The following is a 21,898-nucleotide window of genomic DNA, read 5'->3' on the forward strand; positions in this document are numbered from 1 at the left end:
CTATTGGGGCAAATAATAATGATAAAAGCAGGTACCAATTTTGTTGCTTCCTATTTTCCAGGCATTATACTGAGTTGTTTACATACATCAGCTCATTTCAATCCTCATCCCATCCCCTTGAAGGAGATACTATTCCCAGCGCCCCCCCCCCCCCCGTTTTACAGATAAGGAAACTGAGATTTACAGGGTGAAATACCCTGCTGCGATCACACTGTAAGAGGCAGAGCTGACTTTTGAACCTGTGTTTTCTGACTCTAGCGCCCGGATAAGCACCTTGCAGGACTACCAGAGCAAAGCACTTTAAGGGCATAGTACCCGCCTGATTGATGGGCAGCTCACACTCACTTGTCCTCCACCCAGAACCCACCCCTCAGCTGGGAGAGTGGCTCTCAGTGGTTTGCTGGGAAAGCAGCCTCAACTAAGAGGGAAAGGGAGGCCGTAACTGCAGGCCTTTATTTCGGTGGTTTATGATATGGTGATGGGGTTCCTTCCGTCGACATAAGCCATCCTAATAGCACCATTTATCATTATGACAAAGGTTAGGATAGGGGGAGACTGGAGCTGGAATGAAAGAGTAGAATTATGATGATTTTAGCAGTTGAAAGTGACATCACCTCAGAACCGGGCTATCGAATGGCAAATTGAAAGCCGGACTGAAATTGCTTTAAAACGTATCCAGAGATGGTTTTCCACAGCTGTGATAAAGTCATTTGGTTGTGTTTGGAGGTGCATTTCTATCTAGACTGTTCTCTGAGTTGTCTCTGCACCCTCCCACTCAGAGGCTGCTGGTTGGCCCCGGAGGCGTCTGAGGCTCTGGGTGCTGTTTGGGGGCACCTGTGATCTGCCACACCCCAGATGGGGCGCTGGGGAAGCTGACGGAGTCATTCTCTCATTGTCTTTTTAGTGTGTTGTGAATGTCTCTTCATGTCAATAAGTCATGTGTTTACAACATTTTTAATGTCCACATTGCTTTCCTCCATCCATCTGGTGGGTTGAACTTAGGCTTTTGGAACTGTCTCCTGCCCCCTGTCAGCAAGTTGGAACAAATGGGGGTGCTGGCCAGGGGCCTTCAGGATGTGCCTGGTTGTTTGACCAGCCCTTATTTATTTGGCCTTTATCCAGGTAACCTGGAGGAAAGACCATGGAGACTGGAGCTTCAGTTACCTTATGCCCTCTTTTTTTCATCCTCAGGCAAAAGAAGGGGAATGTAGCCCACAGACACTGGGTTGGACCTTCGAATTTGGTCAAGTGCAAGCCATGTCCCACGGCACAGTCAGCCATGGTCTGCGGCTCCGACGGCCACACCTATACGTCCAAGGTCGGTCTTCTTCGTTCTCTTTTTTGTCATCAAAAAGTACTCTGTGTCTGTTTGTTCTGACAAGGCTCTCTGGGCCAAAACTGGGACCTGTGAATCTCGGTGGACTTTAAGGCTTGCCCTTGAGAAGCTGCCACATGAACAGACTCTTTGGCCTAAGAGACAAGATAAACGTATTCTCTCCTATGTAACTGGAGTGATCAGGGGCTTAGGGGAAGGGTGATTCTGAGAGAGGTGTGTGATCCTGAAGTGAATCTAGGCCAGCTTCCTGGAGGAGGTGAGGAAGTAAGCTGTTCCAAAGCTCAGCTGATGGGGAGCAAAGATGTGAGGGAGGTCCAGGATGCCTGCCTTACAGACAGTGCGGTGATAGGGAGGTGTATGATGTCGGCACACATTTAAGCTGCATTTATTGTGAACCTAGAATGTATCCAGCACGACACCAGGTCCTGAGTCTAGAGAGGCTGCTGTTCCTTTCTCTGGGGACTTCAGGGCTTACAGTCTAATGTGGGGGGGCAGGGTTGCTAGTAGGGTGACAGGTCATTTTAACTCAAACCAGTGAAGAGAAAATGGTTTCATAGAAAAAGGGACTAGGCATAAAGTGGGTCTGTTTATTCTTACTGGAACAAGGAGGAGAAGTTTCACACAGGAGGAGCATTTCAACTGGGCTCTAATAAAAGGAATTGCAGGCAGGGAATCAGGGATCCCTAGGGTGGAGGAAGGAGGTGACCACTTGTTCTTGGAACTACAGACAGTGTCCTTGGGCTAAGGTTGTCCATTTGTGTTTGGGAATGGGTACATATCGGTGGGATAATGAACGAAAGAAACCACAGAATCGACAAGGGTTTGCTTATTCTCTTATTCAACAAATATAAATCAGCACCCACTCCCACACCCTTCGTGCTAGGCGTGAAGAGTTGTGTGTGCGCGTCTGAGACAGGGTGGGGGGCGAGGAGTGGGGCTCTGACTCTCCCATCCCCCTCCAGCCAGAGCTGCACTGCTTTTATCTCTCTTCTTGTTTTCTCTGTAGGGATCATTTGCAGAAGGGAGTCTGGGGCTGATGAGAGTTGTAACTGGTGACTCCCTGGTCACTTGTGGCCACGTTGCCTTGTGGTCCTTGGGCTCGGGCCTTTGCGCTGGCCCCACCTCTGTCCCTCCCCCACTGCACACATAGCTTCTGTTCTCTGCGATCCGCTCACCATCCTGACCTTTACACCGTGGAGATTGCATAGGCCTGGGGGTCCCTCACTGCCTGCCGTCCTCAGAAGCTTATTAGGATTATTACAAGTAATAATAATAATCATGTATTATTATTCACCGAAAGAGTGAGTCATGTACTTTTATTCACTGAAAGTCGATTTTTATTCTCTCGGATTTTCACAGTTCTCTAACCAAAGGGAATATATGTAACAAAACGGGAAGCCAGAAGGTTCATCTAGCTTGCACCCAGACCCGTGTAAGCTGCTTTAGGATATCAGTATCATAATTACTGCTTGGTAGTTCCTTTGTTCTTTCAACAGGTATCACTAGAGCCCTTCTTATGCACCAGGCTCTGTGCCAGGTGCTGGGGGAACTTATGATATAGTGGAAATAAAAATGTTGGCTCTTCTTCACGGCCAGAGTCAGTAAGCCATACCTCCCCAACGTCAGACCTGCAGTGGGAATTACAGCTTCTCTGCCCAGGGGCACAGCCAGAACGTCCTGGCTCATTAGCTCAGCCCAGCTTGGCTGAGTGTGCCTACCATCCCCGCGTCGTGTCTCTCCCTGATCCCGAAGGAACCGCAGGCTTGCTTCTAACACCCTGCACTGTCTGGACTAGTGCATTTATAATAACATTGATGACTCAGATCTGTCCCCCACTCCCCGAAGGCAGATCAGGCCATCATTGTCTTTCACCTAAAGCCCAGCTTCTAGATATGTGAACAATTGCCTGGAGATTCTGTTAAAATGCAGATTATGACAGGGCAGGTCTGATGTGGCGCCTGAGATTCTGCATTTCTAACAAGTTCCCAGGTGACGACCATGCTGCTGGTCCATGGACCACACGTTGAGCAGTGAGGACTTTGGTTTTTATAGACACCTCCTAATGGGACTCTTTACCTCCAGTCTGCCTTTCCCCGGCCCCCCAAATCCATTTCCACGTGACATAAGAGGTGAGGGTAATTCTGCAATAAAAGTCTGTTTGTACGTCTCCCCCACTTAAAATGTATGGATAGCTCTCCTCTTGCAGTCGCAGCTAAGCTGAGACCCTTCACCGTCAACAGCAAAGCCCCCCAGAGTCTGTCTCCGTAATCGCCTACTCTAGACAGATCCTTCATTCGTTTGTCCAGCAACTATCTCTTGGACACTTGTCATTGTTCTAGGCACTGTGCAGAGCATGGAAGGGCAGTGGGGAACCAGACCGACGCCATCCCTGCTCACTTGGAGGTTACACTCTGGTAGGGGAGACAGACAGAAATAACTGACCAAACAAATAAATAGGTAACTTCAAATTTTGGTAACTGGTACCAAGGAAATACATGTGGTGCTCTGAAAGAGAGACAGAGTGCTTTATAGCTTCAAATGCCAGCTCCCCCTGACCCCCGAGCTACAAGGAGCAGTCGTAACCTGTCAGATGTGGCTTGAGATGCTGCCAGTTGCCCAGGGAATGTCTCTGCAAATGTTTGCTGGTCAGGGCCCCCCCCCCAACCTGCAGTTTGAGCAGGAAAGTTGGCTTTTTGTGTTAGAGAAGGTTGCCTGCTGAGAAGGCCTTTCTGAGGAGGTGTCCTTTAAACTCTGAGAGGGGGGCGTTGGTAGAATGTTCTAGATAGAGGAAATAGCATAGGCCAAGGCTCTAAGGCAGGATGATGAGTTTGAAGAACTAAGAGGTTGCCCTATTGGTGGCTGTGACAGTGAGGGGAGAGGCGCAGGAGATGAGGAGGAGAGGGCGGATGTGAGGACAGTCCAAGAGGAGACATTCAGCCAAAGCTTGGAAAGTAAGCAGGTGGTCAGGCAATGCCAGGCTTGCAGGACACTTGCTCCTGTAAGTGCCTTCTTGCCCATGTCTGCCTTAAGTGGCAGACTTAAGAGTGTGTGTGGTCCTAGAGGTAGAAACAATGCCTGTCTACCTTCACCAGGCACAGGACACACAGTGGGTGTTCAGTATCACGGATAAGAGAGAAGAGCCTCTGAAGACTCCAGCTGAGAAGGAATGGTGAGCTTCCAGTCTGTGCAACCCTTCCGGGATTTGAGTGAAGGGGTTGCAGAGAGCTTAGTGATTGAGAGAAATAAGCCATCCCCAGCCTGGGCCAAGTTACTTAGCTAAACACCCAGCCTGGAGCCCTGGCAGAGAGAGGCTCTTTGCAATGATTCTGTCTTTGTGAAGATCCAGTTTGTGCTGTTCAGCTATTCCCTCCAGCTCTGGAGTGAACTGTCTGATCCTGGAGCCTGTGATTAGAGACGAGCCATGAAATGTCAGTGAGTGATCAAGGCTGTTTGGGCAGCTGGCACGTTGCACATCAAACTCCAGCAGCAGCCTGCCCGCTCGCCTGTCTCTCGTTCGCAGAAGGAGCTTCAAATGCCAGCTCCCCATGACCCCTGAGCTACAAGGAGCAGTCGTAACCTGTCAGATGTGGCTTGAAATGCTGTCAGCTGCCCAGGGAATGTCTCTGCAAATGTTTGCTGGTCAGGGCTCCCCTGCAGTTTGAGCAGGAAAGTTGGCCTTCTGGGTTAGAGAAGGTTGCCTGCTTACAAGTAGTGGTAACTAGCTTGTTTAAGAGGCAGGGTCAGGATTTGGAAGGCTCCTTTGCAATGATTTTTCAAAAGAGGAACGGCTTCCAGGTACTGCTGGGCAGAGCCCCAGAGTCTGCCCCAGCCTGCTATTCCTCTAGTGCTCTTGAATTCCTGTACCTGCCTCAGTCCTGAGTTTCCCAGACCTGGTCAGCTGTCTTTTCTTGGAGCAAAAGAAGAGACCTAATGCCTTCTTATCAGAACTTGTAGTGCCTTTCTCCCCATCCTCCATGTGGGGTAGACTGAGACCCAAAGAGTCAAGGGCAGTGGCAGAATTTGACACTCAGGGTCTCTTGCCTGGATATCTGTGATCACCTGCTTCCAGTTAAAACAAAGGGCAGAGGCTGGGGGAGGGGCAGCAGTGCAGTGGAAAATGGTGTGGGTGTTGGTTTTTGACATTAATCTCCTAGTTTTCTGTCCACTTTTAGAAAGTTGGCGTTCTCTTTTTCCTAAAGAAATGAATCAAGTGGCTCATGCTGAAGGCATGTGTTGACTGCTCAAGACCTCTGAAGCCAAGACTAATTCTAAACCCTCGTGGTGTGCAATGGGACTTCCTTCCAAGGGGGATATTTCAGACTGGTCGGGTTCAGTATTGGAGTGATTTAGCTATTGCCCCTAAACATATGGCCACTTCTTTATTGAGGTTCAAGAGCACATTTTAGTCTCACAGACAAAGCTGTCACAGGACCACCAGTAGGTGGGCAGTTAATAGAGTGAGTGAGTTAACTGTTAGTCAACAAGTGACTTCCCGTTCCCTGGAGTTATGGCCTTTTTTGGGTCATTGGGGTCAAGAAACAAAGGACAATGAGGCCAGGATGCATGTACAACTGGAAGTGATTTGATGTCATAAGTCACATTCACAAAAATCAGTTTTGGCAAAAATATATTGCAGCCCAGTCCCATCATCATCAAGGAAATCTGTAATAAATAATCAGAGTCCTCCAGGGGAAGTGTTCACCCTTTCACAGATGGATCTGAAGCCTGTGGGGAGCACTGCCAGCAGCAGAGGGAGGAAGGAGCATGGGTATCAGCTCTGTCCTAGATGCCCGGTGTTTGTCTTCGGGTTCCATCAAACAAGTTTGCTTTTTGCTTCTGGGCCCTGAACAATCAGAAGCTCCTAGAATGGGGGTGGGGATGTATTTAGAAGCCTCTGTCTGTAGCAGGACTCTTCCAGTGTCCTGGCACCAGGGACACCACTCAGAGCTCTGTGACTCCCCCAGATCAAAGATAAAATCCGCAGGAATGCACAGCATCTTGATATGAAGGGATATAAGATGTTACATGGCAGTAAATGACTGTATATTCAGACTCTACAAAGCAAAACTCACAAAAGATAAGGAACAGAAAACTCCCCTCTGGGAATAGGCAAGTGGAGGCCAGCACCGCAACTGGTTTGAGAATGTGGTAGAGATCCTGCCCCTCGACGTGGCTTCTAGGTAGTAAGGATCACCCTTATCATTTAACTTGCCCTGATGTCACATTCTCCTGGCCAGGAAAACTGAAGGAGTCCAGAAATTCAGCAAGTGTTTATTGAATTCTTTCTTATTCTGTGTCACACATTGTGCTAAGTACTGGGGATTCGACAGAAGAAGAAGCCCCAGTTTTCACAGAACTTACAAGGAAGGTAGACAGATTACAAAGCAGTGTCCTTTCATTAAAATAGGTGTTCAGATAAGGGATGTTCGGGGTACTGCAGGACCCAGAACAGGGCCTCCTCAGCCAGTTTGGAGGTGTGACCAGTCTTCTTAGAGGAAGCGATGGTTCATTGAGATCTTAAGGCTGGAAGGAGTTGCCTGGAGTACGAATGGAGGTGGAAGGTATAGAGAGTTCATTCATCAGAGGAAAGAGGGGGCTGAAGAGATGAAACAAAGCACAGACTCTCTTAAAGGAACCGGAATGTGTCACTGTGGCAGTGTCGCATGGGGATTGGGGACAGGGGGTTAACTAGACACAGAAATGAGGCTAGAAAAGTGTCAGGGGCCACTTTTCTGGGGCCTTGAAGGCCAAATGAGAGGGGTTGCACTTTACCCTAAGAACACTGGGGGTCTTATTAAGCACTTTTATTTTTTCACTGGCTTACACTGGCTGCAGGATGGGAGTGGTTGGGCAAGCCTGGAAGCCTGGACTTGTATTGTGGTTGCAGAGATGGATAGGAAGCAGTCTGAAGAGGCATTCAGGAAGTCATAGCTGGACTTGGTGACTGTCTCAATTCCAAATACAGAGAGTCGTTTTAGCTTTGAGCTCAGCAGAAGGACATCTTCACCATCTGGATCCCAATGGGACTTGCAGTTGCTCTTGCCAGCAGCCTTGTGGCCTCAGCCTAAACCAGAGGGACCCCGTCGTTTGTGAGTGCCTTTCCTTTCTCTGCTGTTATCCGCATAGAAAGATGAAGGCTCCTGGGGTCCTGGCTGCCCATTTCTAATTTTGCCTGTAAGAAGGGAAGCATCACTGTGGCTGATGGAATGTGGCCAGCCCAGGCTTCAGGTGGGCAATCTCAGCTTTCTCTCCCCTTGGAGGGGAGAGCGGTTTGGGAAAGCTGTGAGCAGATCTGGAGTGGTGCTGGGGACCTGGAAACTCAGAAGGGGGCAGGAGTGGAGGTCCCCGCTGCTCCAGGTTCTGGCCCTGGTGGGTGTCTCCTGGCTGGGCCTCTTTTAATAGGACTTCCTTGACATCTCTCCCCCTGCACCCACCTGACCAGAGCTCAGACGTCAGGGCTGGGACTGCTCTTGTCCAGGCAGAAGCTGCACGGCCTGACCTCTGAGGGGAGGGCCCTCGGAGTGACCCTGGGAGCCCTGCTCGCCTTGCTCGCTGGCATCAGCCCGGCTGTTGGGAATGGACAACAAGCCGGCAAACACCCGTCTGCTCTGCCCCTCCTCCCACGACGTTTAGTTCATTAACAGCTGTTAAACAATTAGCAAATGGCTCATTTCTGTCTAGAGGCAGAAGAGAGATGCAGCGTTAAGAATCGCTGTGAAGGAAGATGGTTCTCCTCTGTTCTGAGTGCGCACACGCGAGGGAGGGGGCGAGAGAGCTGGCCTTACAGTGTTGGCATTTCTTTCAACACATTGTTGCTGCGGATTATATTATTTTCAGAGTCGTCTTAATTGTTTCGAACAATTGCCACCAAGTAAAGGTCATGTTTGAAGTTCTTGGCAAATGGAGACTCTGTGGGCCGGCATTTCCCACAAACAGGCTGTTCTGAGGGTCAGAGCCAATCCAGGGCATGGATTTGTTAAGCCTTCTCAAGACAGAGTCGAGCTCGGTATGTCTTCTTAGTCTCCCCAGACTTTTATGGCCCTGCATCCATGACAGGCGTGGGTGGTTTTTATGTGCGGCTCCTCTTCTTTGCTTTTTGGCTGAGTTGAGGCTGTCGGTGTTTTCAGGGACATTTTTAGATAGCCCTGCCTCCATAGAACCTGCTGGGTGAGAATTGTCTTCACTTGCAAATGGCTCATTGGCAAGGGCCTCACTTCTGACTAAGCAGAAGAGAAGATGATTGGACACTGAGGTGGAAGGCTTGCATTTGCACATTTTATGCATCAGGAAACTGGAGCCCGATGGCCATGGTCATGGCCCCAAGAACAAGAGGTGTAGCAGCAATTAGGCTTGCCTAATTGGATTAGGCATTGGATACTGCCATCTGGGCAGCCCTGTGGAGGGCCAAGAAGTAGTAAATACCCCGCCCCCATCCTACATGCTCTCAGGTGGTAGTGGGGGAGAAAAAGGTCGGGTCACGTGCCCATAGACCACACGGACACCAATGGTCCGATGCGGGAGTTGGGTCGTAGACTTCACTATTTTGATTTTCTGTTGCTTAGAAAAGGCTAACACAAGAGATGTTATGACTTTGGAGACATACTCAGTGGCATCTAACCAACTCTAAGCAAGTTTGTTTTATACATTAAACAGTTGGAGGTATGGGGACAAATTCCCCATGGCAGACGCCCCAACTTTGCTTTTCCCCCTGAGGCCTTGTTCAGTTTCATTGTCCTTTCTTCAGTCTGTGGTAGCCAAACATCACTGGATAATGAGAAGCTAGTGTTCACAGTACGAAGACCCTCAACTATTAGTTTAAATAGAGTTCTTGCCCTTGTTTGGTTGTCATCCCTTTTCTCTTTCACAGGGTTTTTGGAAGGAACAAGTATAAATAATATTTAAGATGTTTACTGTGTATTAGTTCTGGCTGCTATAGCAAATTTAAGATGTTTACTGTGTATTACTTCTGGCTGCTATAGCAAAAATTCAAACGGAACAGAGGCTTGAATGGGATACAGTTTTATTTCTCTCTCACGTAGACATTCTAAAGATAAGCAGCCTGGGGCTGATATGCTGCCTCCAGACTGTCAGTGACCAGCGTCCTTTACCTTGTTGCTCTGTCATCCTGACAGTTGGAACTGTTGAGCTTCTGCCTCTTGGTCCAAGATGGCTGCTGTGCCCCAGCCAGTAGGAAGGAGGCGAGGGGAGAGGCACAGTCTGGAAGTCATGTGTCATTTCTGCTCATATTCTACTGGCCACAACTTAGTCACAGGGCTACGCAGAGCTGCAAGGGAGGCTGGGAAATGTGGGTTTATTCTGGGTAGCTCCGTATCCAGCTGAAATTTGAGGGTTGTGTTGTTATTAAGAAGGATAGAGTGAATATTGGAGTAATCTAGCCGTCTCTACCATAGTAATATTTTAAATAATGACAGTGACAATAACAAGAAAACAATAGTACTCCATTGTTGAACATGTCTCAAGTACTGTGATATTGTACTAAGTGCCACAGTATTATTTTACTTCCTCTATTCCATCTAATTCTCACAATGAACCTTTGAGATAAGGGCTATTAGTAGTCTCAAAGAGGAGAAAACTGAAGCTGCAAAACTTTGTCCAAGGTCAACACAGCTCTTAGCAGCAGAGTAGATATTGGCACCCTGGTCTGTCTGGTTCTCGAGTGACAGTCTTTACTTCTACGAGGGAAATGCCATCTGAAAAGTAATATAAAATACCAGCTGTATCATCAGGATGCTTTTGATTTCAAGTGATAGAAACAGAACTCAAACTTGGCTTCATCAAAAAATGAAGATTTACTGGCACAGAAGGCTAGAAAGTATACTGGGGTGGGCAGACCTCAGAGAAAGAAGGGGAAATTCAGTGTGGAAATTCTTTCTCATCTTTGTCCATCTCTGCTTGGCTTCATTCTGCCAAGAGGCTCTCTCCCCTTGGCTGGGAATATGGATTCTGACAGCCCCTGATTCATTTGCTTCTAGCCTAGAAACTGCAAAGAAATTTGTCAGTATCTGTGTTTCAATCCCAGAGAAGGATTCCAATTGGCTGTTTTTGAATCATGTGTCCATCCTTTAATCAAATACTATAGTAACATGACCCTCTTTACCCCCACCCTTCACTATGATCAAAGGTAGTATTTTTTACCAGAAGAAGAGGGAAAGAGTATTTACTGGACTGAATAAAAATTTTAAAGTAGTGTACTGCATAATCACCTTTTAAAATATCAAATATTATTAAGTATTTGTGTCATTAAAGGCTTCAGCTAAATGCCACTAACTTTTGAGCCTGTAAGAATGTATTAAGGTGTACTGTGTTTCTAGGAGTGGTAGGCAAAAAGGAGCATGTAATACAGGTCCATACCAGACATGTTAGTGATCTAGTTAAAGAGAAAAGAAAGTTCATGCAAATAAAGTAGATTCAGCACCACTTTAATTCAGAAATCTTTTAAACCATTTGGCCTAATCTTGTAATACTTCCTTCTAATCATGAGACACATCTGTCCTCAGTTCTATTAAGCATTTCTTTCTTTTTGGAACATGCCAAGATAACACAGTCTTTTTGGCTCCCGAGGATAAACTTTCAGGTAAAATGGTTATTGTGACATTTTCAGAAATCACAGATGTTCAAACACCATCCACGGTGAAATGCATCCTCAGAATTTACATGGTCTACGTCAACATGCAGATTAGTTATGAAGTTACAGCAGAAGGAAGCAATTCAACTAAGTATTTTACCACTTATTTCTATGTTGTATACGCAAACGTGTGTTTAACCAAGATTTGAAGAATAGGTTTTCATGTCTTCTTCTCAAATGCCCTGAGTAGAATGCCATGTAATTAGTTAGCACTTTTGTTAAAAACACGTTAGGAAGAATAACCTTCTTGTTGTCAGTTCTGTTGAATGCACAATTAAACCATTTGATAAAGCAATTACCTGAACACGATTACGCTCATCCTCACCTCATCAGGAGATGAAACGAAGGATTAGGAAAAAATTGCAAAGCACATGAGATCTCTGCCAACCAATCCTTTAGAAGAGAGAAGGGTCCCTGGCCAGAATGAATATGCACAGTGCTATAAATCTAATTAAATCATTACAAAAATCTTTAATGAAGTTCAGGTTCATGTTGCTTTTGTTTTTCTTAAACAAACAAAACATTCCCTGTTGGCATACTGCTCAAATGAGTACAGTCAGACTTATTCATGACATTTTCCAAGAGAACGTTTCGGTAGTAGTTATGGGTAATGCTCATAGAAGCTGATCTCACTTTCTATGCCTTGGGCTAGGACCTGTATGTTATGTCAGAGAATGAGGGAATATTTAGCTGGGTTAGAATTTACCATGAATTGATACCATAATTGCCTATTGAGAGATATGACTTAAATGATGCTCTCCCTTTTACCGTAGCAAGTTGGTGGTTTTTTCCCATTCTAAAACAAATGAAACATTTTTGCATCTTTATATACAACACATGAGATAGAAATGCTTCATCCTTTGGCCAAGGGTGGCACCTTCCTGCGATGCTGGGTTCTGTCCAGTGAGGTGCTCAGAACAGCAGACCTTCCGCAGCAGGGAAGACCCTGTGTCCAAAAGAACAGTTTTCCCCAAGTTCTTATCGAAAGGCACTGGGGATTGCTTTGGGATGCAAACCTCCCCAAAGGCAGGCTATGCAGGGGCGGCTAGGCAAGAGATCAGATGACACCGGAACCCAGGGACCCTGACCAGATTGATCAGATGAGGCTCCTTTTAAGGGTTTATTTACTTTCTCCTCTCCTAGTAGAGAGACCAAAAGATGCTATTGGGTATAAGTGGGGGTGGGACTCCCCAAAGGTGTTTCTGAGCAAGATCTGCCACATCTCTCATGTCTTCCACTGTTTCCTGCTGGGAGCTCTCCAGAACAGCCACCTGGCCTGTAGTAGTAGCACACCACCACATGACCCAATTCCCCGGCACCAAACCAAGCAAAATAGAGGTGGAGTAGAGAGGATTCATCAATCGTTTTTTTGAACTTTAATGCACGTTACGGGATAGAATGGGTTGAGCCTCCCTTACCCACACCCACTTCTGCCAGAAATGGCGTAAACACCTTCCTGGGATTTCAACTCCAAGGCTCTGCCTAAGCACCATCTCCTCAGTGAAGCATCCTTGAGCTCTTGGTGCTAGGATAAGCCATTTCTTTCCTCTGAGCTACAACAGCACCATGTGCATAGTTCTGCTGGAGCATTCATTGTACCACACTAGAACTGTCTGTAGATAAGTGTGTACATCCATCCATATGGTGAGCTAGAGATCCTAAAAACTATGATATAAAACTCCTAGATAAGATAAGCATCCTTTAAAATAAATGAGCTTGTCATATGTAAGAGAAATCCCTGGTTCGGGGTTAGGGAGAAGGAAAACCAGAGTGGATACTGACCACTTCCCTGTGGGTGGGGAGGTAAAGGGCAGCTGATCTAACCAAGAGGTTTTGGGGTAACTGCTGCCTGCAAACTGGAGATAGTGCCTTAAATGCTTACAAGGTGGAAAATTGCAGCTGAGATCCCACACATAAATCCAGAACTTTCAGCATGCTTGCCCTGAGTTGAAGGGTGGGCTTGGTTTTAAAAAAATAGCATTCACCTCGAGTTAAACGGTGGGCTCGATTGTTTTTAAAAAATTAAATATGCCTGTTAGTAAAGTGAGACAATAACACTTCTCGACTTTGCCCTGGGCTCTGGTTAGAGAGGGAAAAGATGACCTGTGAAACTTTTTAACAAAGAACCTGCATTTATTCAGATAAGGCAACGGTGGTACACAAAACTTTTGATGACTGATATAGGACACAGATGTAAACCAATCAGAACAGGTAACTGCTGTTATGGTGCCCTGTTGCTTACTATGTGAATAGCAGCCCAAGTGTGTGGTTCCAGTTTACCCTCTTTGTGTTGGAAACCTGAATTGTAAATTGACTTAAAGTGGCCCTGGCTATGGGATGCTCAAGGGCTCCTGGAAGAAGCACGTGTAGGTCGTCTCTGGAGGGTGGGACCATCAACTCAGGCTTTACAGGATTCCCTCAAAGTGCCAAACATAACTCATAATTCTTTAAAGCATAGAAGGAAATAAGCCACCATGAGCAAGAGGCAGCACAGATAAAAAATAGCAGAATTAGACCCCCCAAAACTTTGAGAGATGGATTTTTCAGGTACAGAATGTAAAATCAGTTGTTCAAAATGTTTAAATAGAAAAGGTGATTCAAAACTTAAGCAATGAGTGATATGGTAGCAAAACATACCAGATCATTTTGAAACTTCTAGAAGTGAGAAATACAATCATTAAAAACACGTTTAATTAGTTAATTAATTAATTATTTTTTTCAAATATTTAGATTTTATTTCATGGTAGGCTCAAAGCAATTAACTTTGTGTATTTAGTAGAGTTTTCCAAGGTAATTTAATAACCTGTCTGAAGTCATAAGAAATTAATTTCCACATGGTATTTTTTTACATGGTAATTCAGTACTTTTATAGATTATGTACCATATGAAGTTATTATAATATTACTGACTGTATTCCCTGTGCTGTACATTACATCCCTATGACTTGTTTATTTATTTTATAACTGGGCGTTTATAATCCTTCTCATCTATTTCACCCATCCGTCTACCTACTTCCCTTCTGACAACCCCTAGTTCTCTGTACGTGTGAGTTTGTTTCTATTTTGTTATATTTGTTCATTTGTTTTGTTTTTTAGATTCCACATATAAGTGAAAACATAAAATATTTGTCTTTCTCTGACTTATTTCACTAAGCATAGTACCCTCCACTTTCACTCGTGATGCTGCAAACGACAAGATTTCATTCTTTTTTATGGCTGAGCAATATTATTCCCTGTGTGTGTGTGTGTGTGTGTGTGTGTGAGAGAGAGAGAGAGAGAGAGAGAGAGAGATCTTCTTTATCTGTTCATCTATCAGTGGTCACTCAGGTTCATTTATCTTTGCATAAACATCCAGGAGTGGAATGGTAGTTCTATTTATAATTTTTTGAGGAGCCTCCATACTGTTTTCCATAGTGGCTGCACCAATTTACATTCCCACCAACAGGGCACCAGGGTTCCCTTTTCTCCACATCCTCACCAACACTTGTTATTTGTTGTCTTTTTGAAAGTAGCCATTCTGACAGGTGTGAGTGCTGTCTCATTGTGGTTTTGATTTGCATTTCCCTGATAATTAGCGATGTTGAGCATCTTTTCATGTGCCTGTTGGCCATTTGTATGTCTTCTTTGGAAAGATGCCTACTCAGGTCCTCTAACACTTTTTAATCAGATTTTTTTTACTTGAGTTGTATGATCTCTTTATATATTTTGGATATTAACCCCTTAACAGACGTAACATCTACAAATATCTTCTCCCATTCAGTAGATTACCTTTTTGCTTTGTTGATGGTTTCCTTCAATGTGCAAAAGCTTTTCAGTTTGATGTGGTCCTTTTTGTTTATTTTTGCTTTTGTTGCACTCGTCTGAGGAGTGTGTTAAAAAAAAATCTGCTAAAACCAATGTCAAAGAGCATGAGCATACTGCCTATGTTTTCTTCTAGGAGTTTTATGGTTTCAGGTCTTAGTCCATTTTGAGTTTATTTTTTTATATGGTGTGATAAAGTGATCTGGTTTCATTCTTTTACATGTAGCTGGCTACTTTTCTCAATACCATTTATTAAAGTGACTGTCTTTTCCCCATTGTATATCCTTGTCTCCTTTGTCATAGGTTAATTGACCATAAGTGCATGGGTTTATTTCTGGGCTCCCTATTCTGTTTCATTGATCTATGTGTCTATTTTTGTGCCATTACCATACTGTTTTTGATTACTGTAGCTTTGTAGTACAGTTTGAAAACAGAGAGTGTGATACCACCAGCTTTGTTCTTCTTTCTCAAGATTGCTTTGGCTATTTGAGGTCTTTTGTGGTTCCATACAAATTTTAGGATTATTTCTGTTTCTGTGAAAAATGCCATTGGTATTTTGATAGAGATTGCATTGAGTCTGTAGATTGCTTTGAGTAGTATGGACATTTTAACATGATTAATTCTTCTAATCCATAAACATGGAATATATTTCATTTTACTTGTGTTGTCTTCTATTTCTTTCATCAGTGTCTTATAGTTTTCCAAGTACAGGTTTCACCTCCTTGGTTAAATTTATTCCTAGGTATTATATTCTTTTTGATGCAATTGTAAATGGGGTTGTTTCCTTGATTTCTTTTTCTGATAGATCATTATTAGTGTATAGAAATACAACAGACTTCTGTATATTGATCTTGTATCCTGCAACTTTACTGAATTCATTTATTATTTCTAATAGTTTTTTGGTGTAGCCTTTAGGGATATATATATATATAGTATCATATATATACTTTAGGGATATACATATATATAGTATCATGTCATCTACACATAGTGACAGTTTTATATCTTCCCCTCCAATCTGGATTCCTTTTATTTCTTTTTCTTGTCTGATTGCTGTGGCTGGGGATATCAAAACAATGTTAAATAACAGTGGCAAGACAAGGCATCCTTGTCTTGTTCCTAATCTTAGAGGAAAAGCTTTCAGTTTTTCATGGTTGAGTATAATGTTAGCTGTGGATTTGTCATAAATGGCCTTTATTATGTTGAAATATGTTCACTGTCTACCAACTTGAGAGTTTTTGTCATGAATAGATGTTGCATTTTGTCAAAAGCTTTTTCTGCATCCTTTGAGTTGATCATGTGATTTTTATCCTTCATTTTATTAATGTGGTGTATTACATTGGTTGATTTGTGGATGTTTAACCATTCTTGCATGCCTGGAATACATCCCACTTAATCATGATATATGATCCTTTTAATGTATTGTTGAATTCAGTTTGCTAATATTTTGTTGAGGATTTTTGCTCGTACGTTCATCGGGAGTATTGGTCTATAATTTAATCTTTTTGTCATGTCTTTGCCTGGTTTTGATGTCAGGGTAATGCTGACCTCATAGAATGAGTCTGGAAGTGTTCCTTCTTCTTTAGTTACTTGAAATAGTTTGAGAAGGATAGATATTAACTCTTCATTAAATGTTTGGTTGAATTAATCTATAAATCTGGTCCTGGACTTTTGTTTGTCAGAAATTTTTTGATTACTGATTCAGTTTCTTTACTAATAGTTGTTCTGTGTAGATCTTCTATTTCTTCTTGATTCACTCTTAGAAGATTGTATGTTTCTAGGAATTTATCCATTTCTCCTAAGTTTGCCAATTTGTTGTCATATAATTGTTCATAGTATGCCCTTATGATTGTATTTCTGTGGTATCAGTTGTAACTTCTCTTTTATGTCTACTTTAATTTATTTTAGGCCCTCTTTTTTCTTCATGAGTCTGGCTAAAGGTTTATCAATTTTTATTATCTTTAAAAGTACATTTTAGTGATGAAACACACATGTAAACTCCTTCACTATGGGAACGAAACTAGGATTCCAGCTCCTTATTCTAAATTTTGCAATGAAAAAGTAATTAAATCCATACTGTTTCTGTACAAATCATATTTCAGGGTAACCCTAAAGCTCTATTCAATAAGGGAAAATTATTTATAGAAGGAGTATAGCTAATAAATGCAGAAGTAACACTAGAATTAGAAAATCGCCATTTTCAGCCCCTGAAGATATAGCTGATGTGGGCAACAGTCAAGCACACGTGAAACCATTAGACAAAGGTTGATGATGAACTTCACGCTATTACCACCTGAGTCACTGGATGAATCATAGAATCACTTCAGTGGGCAGCTGGCATTGTTTGTCCTCTGGTGTCATGTGATGTCTTCTGGTGTCTCAGTCATATGTGTGCTTCATAGGCATGTGAAGTATTTTTGCCAAAGAGAATTGAACCTAAATCTAGTCAAGCCTCTAGTGATGACTTCCATTAACAGAACGTGCAGGGGTTGAGGAATGTGTTAAAGGAGGCCACGCAGAGGCAAACAGACAAATTCAGAATATGAGGTATGTTGGGGGTGTGTGGAAAAAATGGATCCAGTTTCTTCATGAAAAAAGGTGGAGTGGGACACATGGCTACCAAATGTTTTGTGAACACTGGTTGAACCCAAAGTGGAAAAAGCCAACAAAAACTTTAAAAGAAAAAGATGTTTTGGGGACTTTAAGGGAAATTGATTATGGACTGAGAATTAGATGTGTTGATAGCATTGTAGTTGAATAAGGAAAACATACATTTTTAAAAGAGATACATTGTGAAGAACATAGAGGATTTGCCTTAAGATAACTTAAGATAATTTAGGTAAGATCAAGCAAATGTGGCAAAATCTTGAAAATTATTGAACGGAGGTTATTGCCAACTGAAAAAAATGCAAAATGTGAGAGTTGTGAGTTAAGTTTTATTTGCGGCAAAATGAAAACTATAAGCCTGGGAGACAGCCTCTCAGCACTGAGGAACTTCTCCAAAGAGGTAAGTGGGGGAAGTCAGTATAGATGTGAGTTTGGTGAAGGAGGATACAGGCAATCAAGACCACATTTTGGCAGAAGGTTGCTGCTAGTCACAAGGAGCAGATGTCCATTAATGATTTTAATGCTTTTCTAGTTATGAGAAGATGCAAGAAATTGGGCTCATACAATCTTCTGAAAATATCTGACTATGTAAAGGCCTTTTCTGCCAGTTTTTCCCAGAGCACAGAGGGCCTCATTCCTGATCTCCACCCTGAACCCCTTTCAGGGTGTGTTGAAAGTCAGCGACTGCAGTGGCTATTGACGTCATTCTTATAGAACCAGGTGGCGAGCGACAGTTTTTAGTTGGCATTATGGAGATTCATTGTACTAATTTCTCTACTTTGGCATATGTTCAAAATTTTTCCTAAATAAAAAAAAGTACACTCTTTGAGGGGAGAAAGTACCTCCTGCTAATCTTATTATCTCCAGTGTTGAATGCTGAAAATTAACATGAGTGGAGGAAAGGAAATTATATTTGCAGGATGCTTTTAGGAAAAGCAAAATTGATAAATTTGTAAAAGTATAAAATACATACCTCATATACATAAATATAAAACCTAAAATTGTGTACTTCTAGGAAAAACATAGAAACATCTGTGCAACCTTGGATTAGGCAAATATTTCTTAGATAAAAAACCAAAAGCATGAAGCATAAAATAAAAAAATGATACTTCAAAAAAATTCTGCCTTTGAAGGTCACTGTGAAGAGAATGAAAAATGAAGCCACAGCCTAAGGGCAACATATTTGAAAATCATGTATCCAATACAGGACTTGTGTCCAGAATATATATAGAACTCTCTAAATTCAATAAGTGAAGAAACAGCCCAATAACAGTGGGCAAAGATTTGAGCAGGCATTTCACCAAAGAAGGTATACAGGTGGTAAATAAGTACATAAAAAAGATCAACATTATTTATCATTGAGAAAATACAGATTACAACCACAATGAGATACCACTACATGAGAATGTTGAATATTAAAGAGACTGGTCATATGAAGTGTTGGCCATCATGTGGAGAAACTGGAACTCTCATACACTGCTGGTGGGAGTGTAAAATGGGCAACCTGCTTTTGGAAAACAGTTTGGAAGTTTCTTTAAAAAAAAAAAGTACCTTCCATATGATCTAGCCATTCTATTTCTGGATCTTTACCCAAGGAAAGGAAAGAATATGTCCATAGGAATACTTGTTCATAAATGCTCATAGCAACTTTATTTGTGATAACCAAAAACTGCAGACAACCCACCTGTTTATCAAGTGAATGAATGAACAAATGTGGTTTATCCATACAATTGAATACTCCCCAGAAATAAAAAGGAATGAACTGCTAATGCATGTAACATCATGATAGAATATTAAAATAATTATGCTGCATGAGGGCCAGATAAATAATAGTGCATACTATTTGATGACATTGATATAAAACTTCAGAAAATTCATGCTAATCTGTAGCATGAGAAAGCAGATCACTGGTTTCCTGTGGTGAGGGGAAGAATAGGAGGGGCATGAAGAAACTTTGGGGGATGATAGATGCAGTAATTATTTTGATTATAGTGATGGTTTCTTAAATGTGTGTATATTTTTATTGACCAAGTTGTACACTTTAATTATGTGTAGTTTACTGAAGGCCAACTATACTTCAATACAGCTGTTTAAACAGTTTTTCAAAAGATGATCAGACCTGTGGAGTGTGTCTCAAGATTAGCACATTCTTCCAAATACCCACATTCATTTCCATGTTTCTCTTTTTTGACACTGGTAACCTCTGTCATTCAGAAACATCCCACTCTGTAGCCTCATCTAGGATGAGCAACGTCAGGAGACAGTTTTCAAAAATTTTTCTAGTGAAAACTCAAAAGATGAAAAAGATGCAGGTTACCCTGAACACCCAGTCACTTTGGATTCTTCCTTCTGGAGAATACTCTGTCCTGGAAGTGTATCCTGGATTTTCGCATCCCTTTGGGTACAGAGCCCGGTTTTCATTTGTTGGCATTGCCCTGCTACCCCTTCTTTGAGAAGCAGGGGTCTTGGGGGACTGAGCAGTGGCCAGAAGAGCCACCCAGGGCATGACTGGGATGGTGGGGGGCAGGTCTCCTGGAGTGGCCCTGTGGGACCTGAGGACCCTTTGGTCCCCGTGGCTACTTGGGTGAGAGGGATGGTTCAGGGTCACTGTGTGGCAAGAAGAAACTGCTCAAAGTGTATAACTGCCTGGGAGACAAGAATCCGTGGTCAGTGCAGGTAAGGGAAGAGCAATGTGCTTCACATGGTCCCTGTGACTGATGTGACAAGGCCATTAGTTCTGTAGGTGACAGGGGAGCAAAGGAGATGGCACCTCTGCAGGTCATATGGGTGGGAGGGGCTGCTTCATCTTCTGACTCTGCAAGTGTTCAGTTCATTCTCAGATTCCCATCTCAGACCACCAAGTCTGCAGAGTTGGAAAAGGCTGCAACTTTCCTGGTGCCTGCTTTGGGACCCTCTTCCAGGGTGGCCTCTCGAGAGTCATCAGACATGACCACTGTGTACCAGGCCCATGTCAGACCCTGGTCCTGTCCCCAGGTTGTCCCCTGGTTCTGGAGAGGACAGGCGTGTAAACATAGATAGTTCACAGGTCAGCGGGTGAGGGGTGTGGTAGAGGTATGAACGGAAGAGGTGCCTCGTGGGAGGACAGGGGAAGGGTTGACACATCACTGTCAAGGTTAAGAGCTTGTTCAGTGGAGCTGGATGGCATAGGCTCAAATCCCAGTTTGACTTGGTAGCTCTGTGGCCTTGAACGAGTCATGAAGCCCCTTGGTGCTCCAGTTCCCTTGTCTACAAAGTGAGGATGGTGATGCCTACCTCAAAGAGTTTTTGCGAAGGTTACATTAGTTGTCACGTATTACATTCCTAGAACAGTCCCTGGCACATAGAAAAGCCATCTGTATATATTAATTGCCCTCTCCCCAAGGAAATCTGAAGTACCTCTTCTAGAAAGCCACTCCTCCCTGTGTCCCCAATGGCCCAGCTTTTATAGCATACTTTCCATTTTCTCTCCGAGGTCTTTTCTGCCTCTTTCTCCCAAGTAGGTGGGATTGCTTCATATTCTGAGCTGTGGAGGTGGTGATGGGGATGATGACAGAGGCACCTTTTGTTGAAGGCATACTCTGTAGCAGGCACTGGCCAGCACAAGGATTCTCTCGCTCACTCTTGGTCCCATGGCAGCACCCACCATGGTAGATGCTCCAGCTGTTGGTGTGAAATTGTGCTGAGGTCCATCTCCATTCATTCTGTGCACCTGTAGTGAGCATGCGGCTGAGCAGGTTCAGGTGTGGCTGAGTTGCTATTGGTGAAATCAGGGTGGGCCTGAGTTCAGAGTGGTCTTAAGGAGATGGTGAGGAGGCAGTAGGAAGTAGACAAAGGCCTGCACAGTATGGCAGGTGGGAATGTTTTTTGCACACTCACCCCTTTACCTGACTCGCCCTGATGTCACCTCATTCACACCCCACTACTCATCCATCCATCCGTCCGTCCGTCCATCCATCCATCCATCCATCCATCCAGTCATCCATCCGTCGCTTGCTGAGACCTTCTCTGCTCGGCATGTGTACAGATCTCTGACGTGGGTGGGCTGAGCTGCCTGCATTTTCTAGAGCTGGAGTAGCTTTGCTGGGATTTCTGAGCTGGGGTTTATGTATCTCTGAGACAGGGCCTTGCTGGAGGTCTAAGTGACCAGCAGCTTTCTTTGCTGGCCTCACCATTCCTTTGCTGGAAGGGACGAACAGAAATGTGACCCTAGCCAAGTCTGCCAGATGTGCAAGGGAGTAAATACCTGGGCTCAGGCCTGCCCCTGCCTGGAAAGCCCCCTACTTTAAGGAATGAAGCAAAGGCAGCCCCTCTGCTCACAAGACCAGAGGCCAGGGTCTGCTCCAGAACCCCTCTCCGGGGACCAGCTTCATGTCTCCTGCCCAGGGCGTCACACCCCAGCTCCCCATGTGCACAGCTGATCACACAAACACCGGTGTCCATACCACATCGAGCCTCTGTCCTGTGTCACCCCCTGTGCTGCATGAGCATGTTGTGATCTTGCTGAATTCT

At 43.9% G+C, this 21,898-nt stretch overlaps 1 protein-coding gene across 1 annotated transcript in view; it reads left to right on the forward strand.

Moving 5' to 3' along the window:
* The window catches only part of SPOCK1 (SPARC (osteonectin), cwcv and kazal like domains proteoglycan 1), a gene marked incomplete at both ends in the record, with an annotated part of 530,118 nt that overhangs the window by 393,620 nt on the left and 114,600 nt on the right, over window positions 1-21,898 (forward strand). Inside the window, one exon of the mRNA XM_079701955.1 lies at window positions 1,192-1,318. Within this exon, the coding sequence (XP_079558081.1) occupies window positions 1,192-1,318 (127 nt within the window). The remainder of the gene's footprint in view (window positions 1-1,191; window positions 1,319-21,898) is intronic.

The sequence above is a fragment of the Hyperoodon ampullatus genome (genome assembly GCF_949752795.1).
Source record: "Hyperoodon ampullatus genome assembly, chromosome: 4".
Classification (NCBI taxonomy): domain Eukaryota; kingdom Metazoa; phylum Chordata; class Mammalia; order Artiodactyla; family Ziphiidae; genus Hyperoodon; species Hyperoodon ampullatus.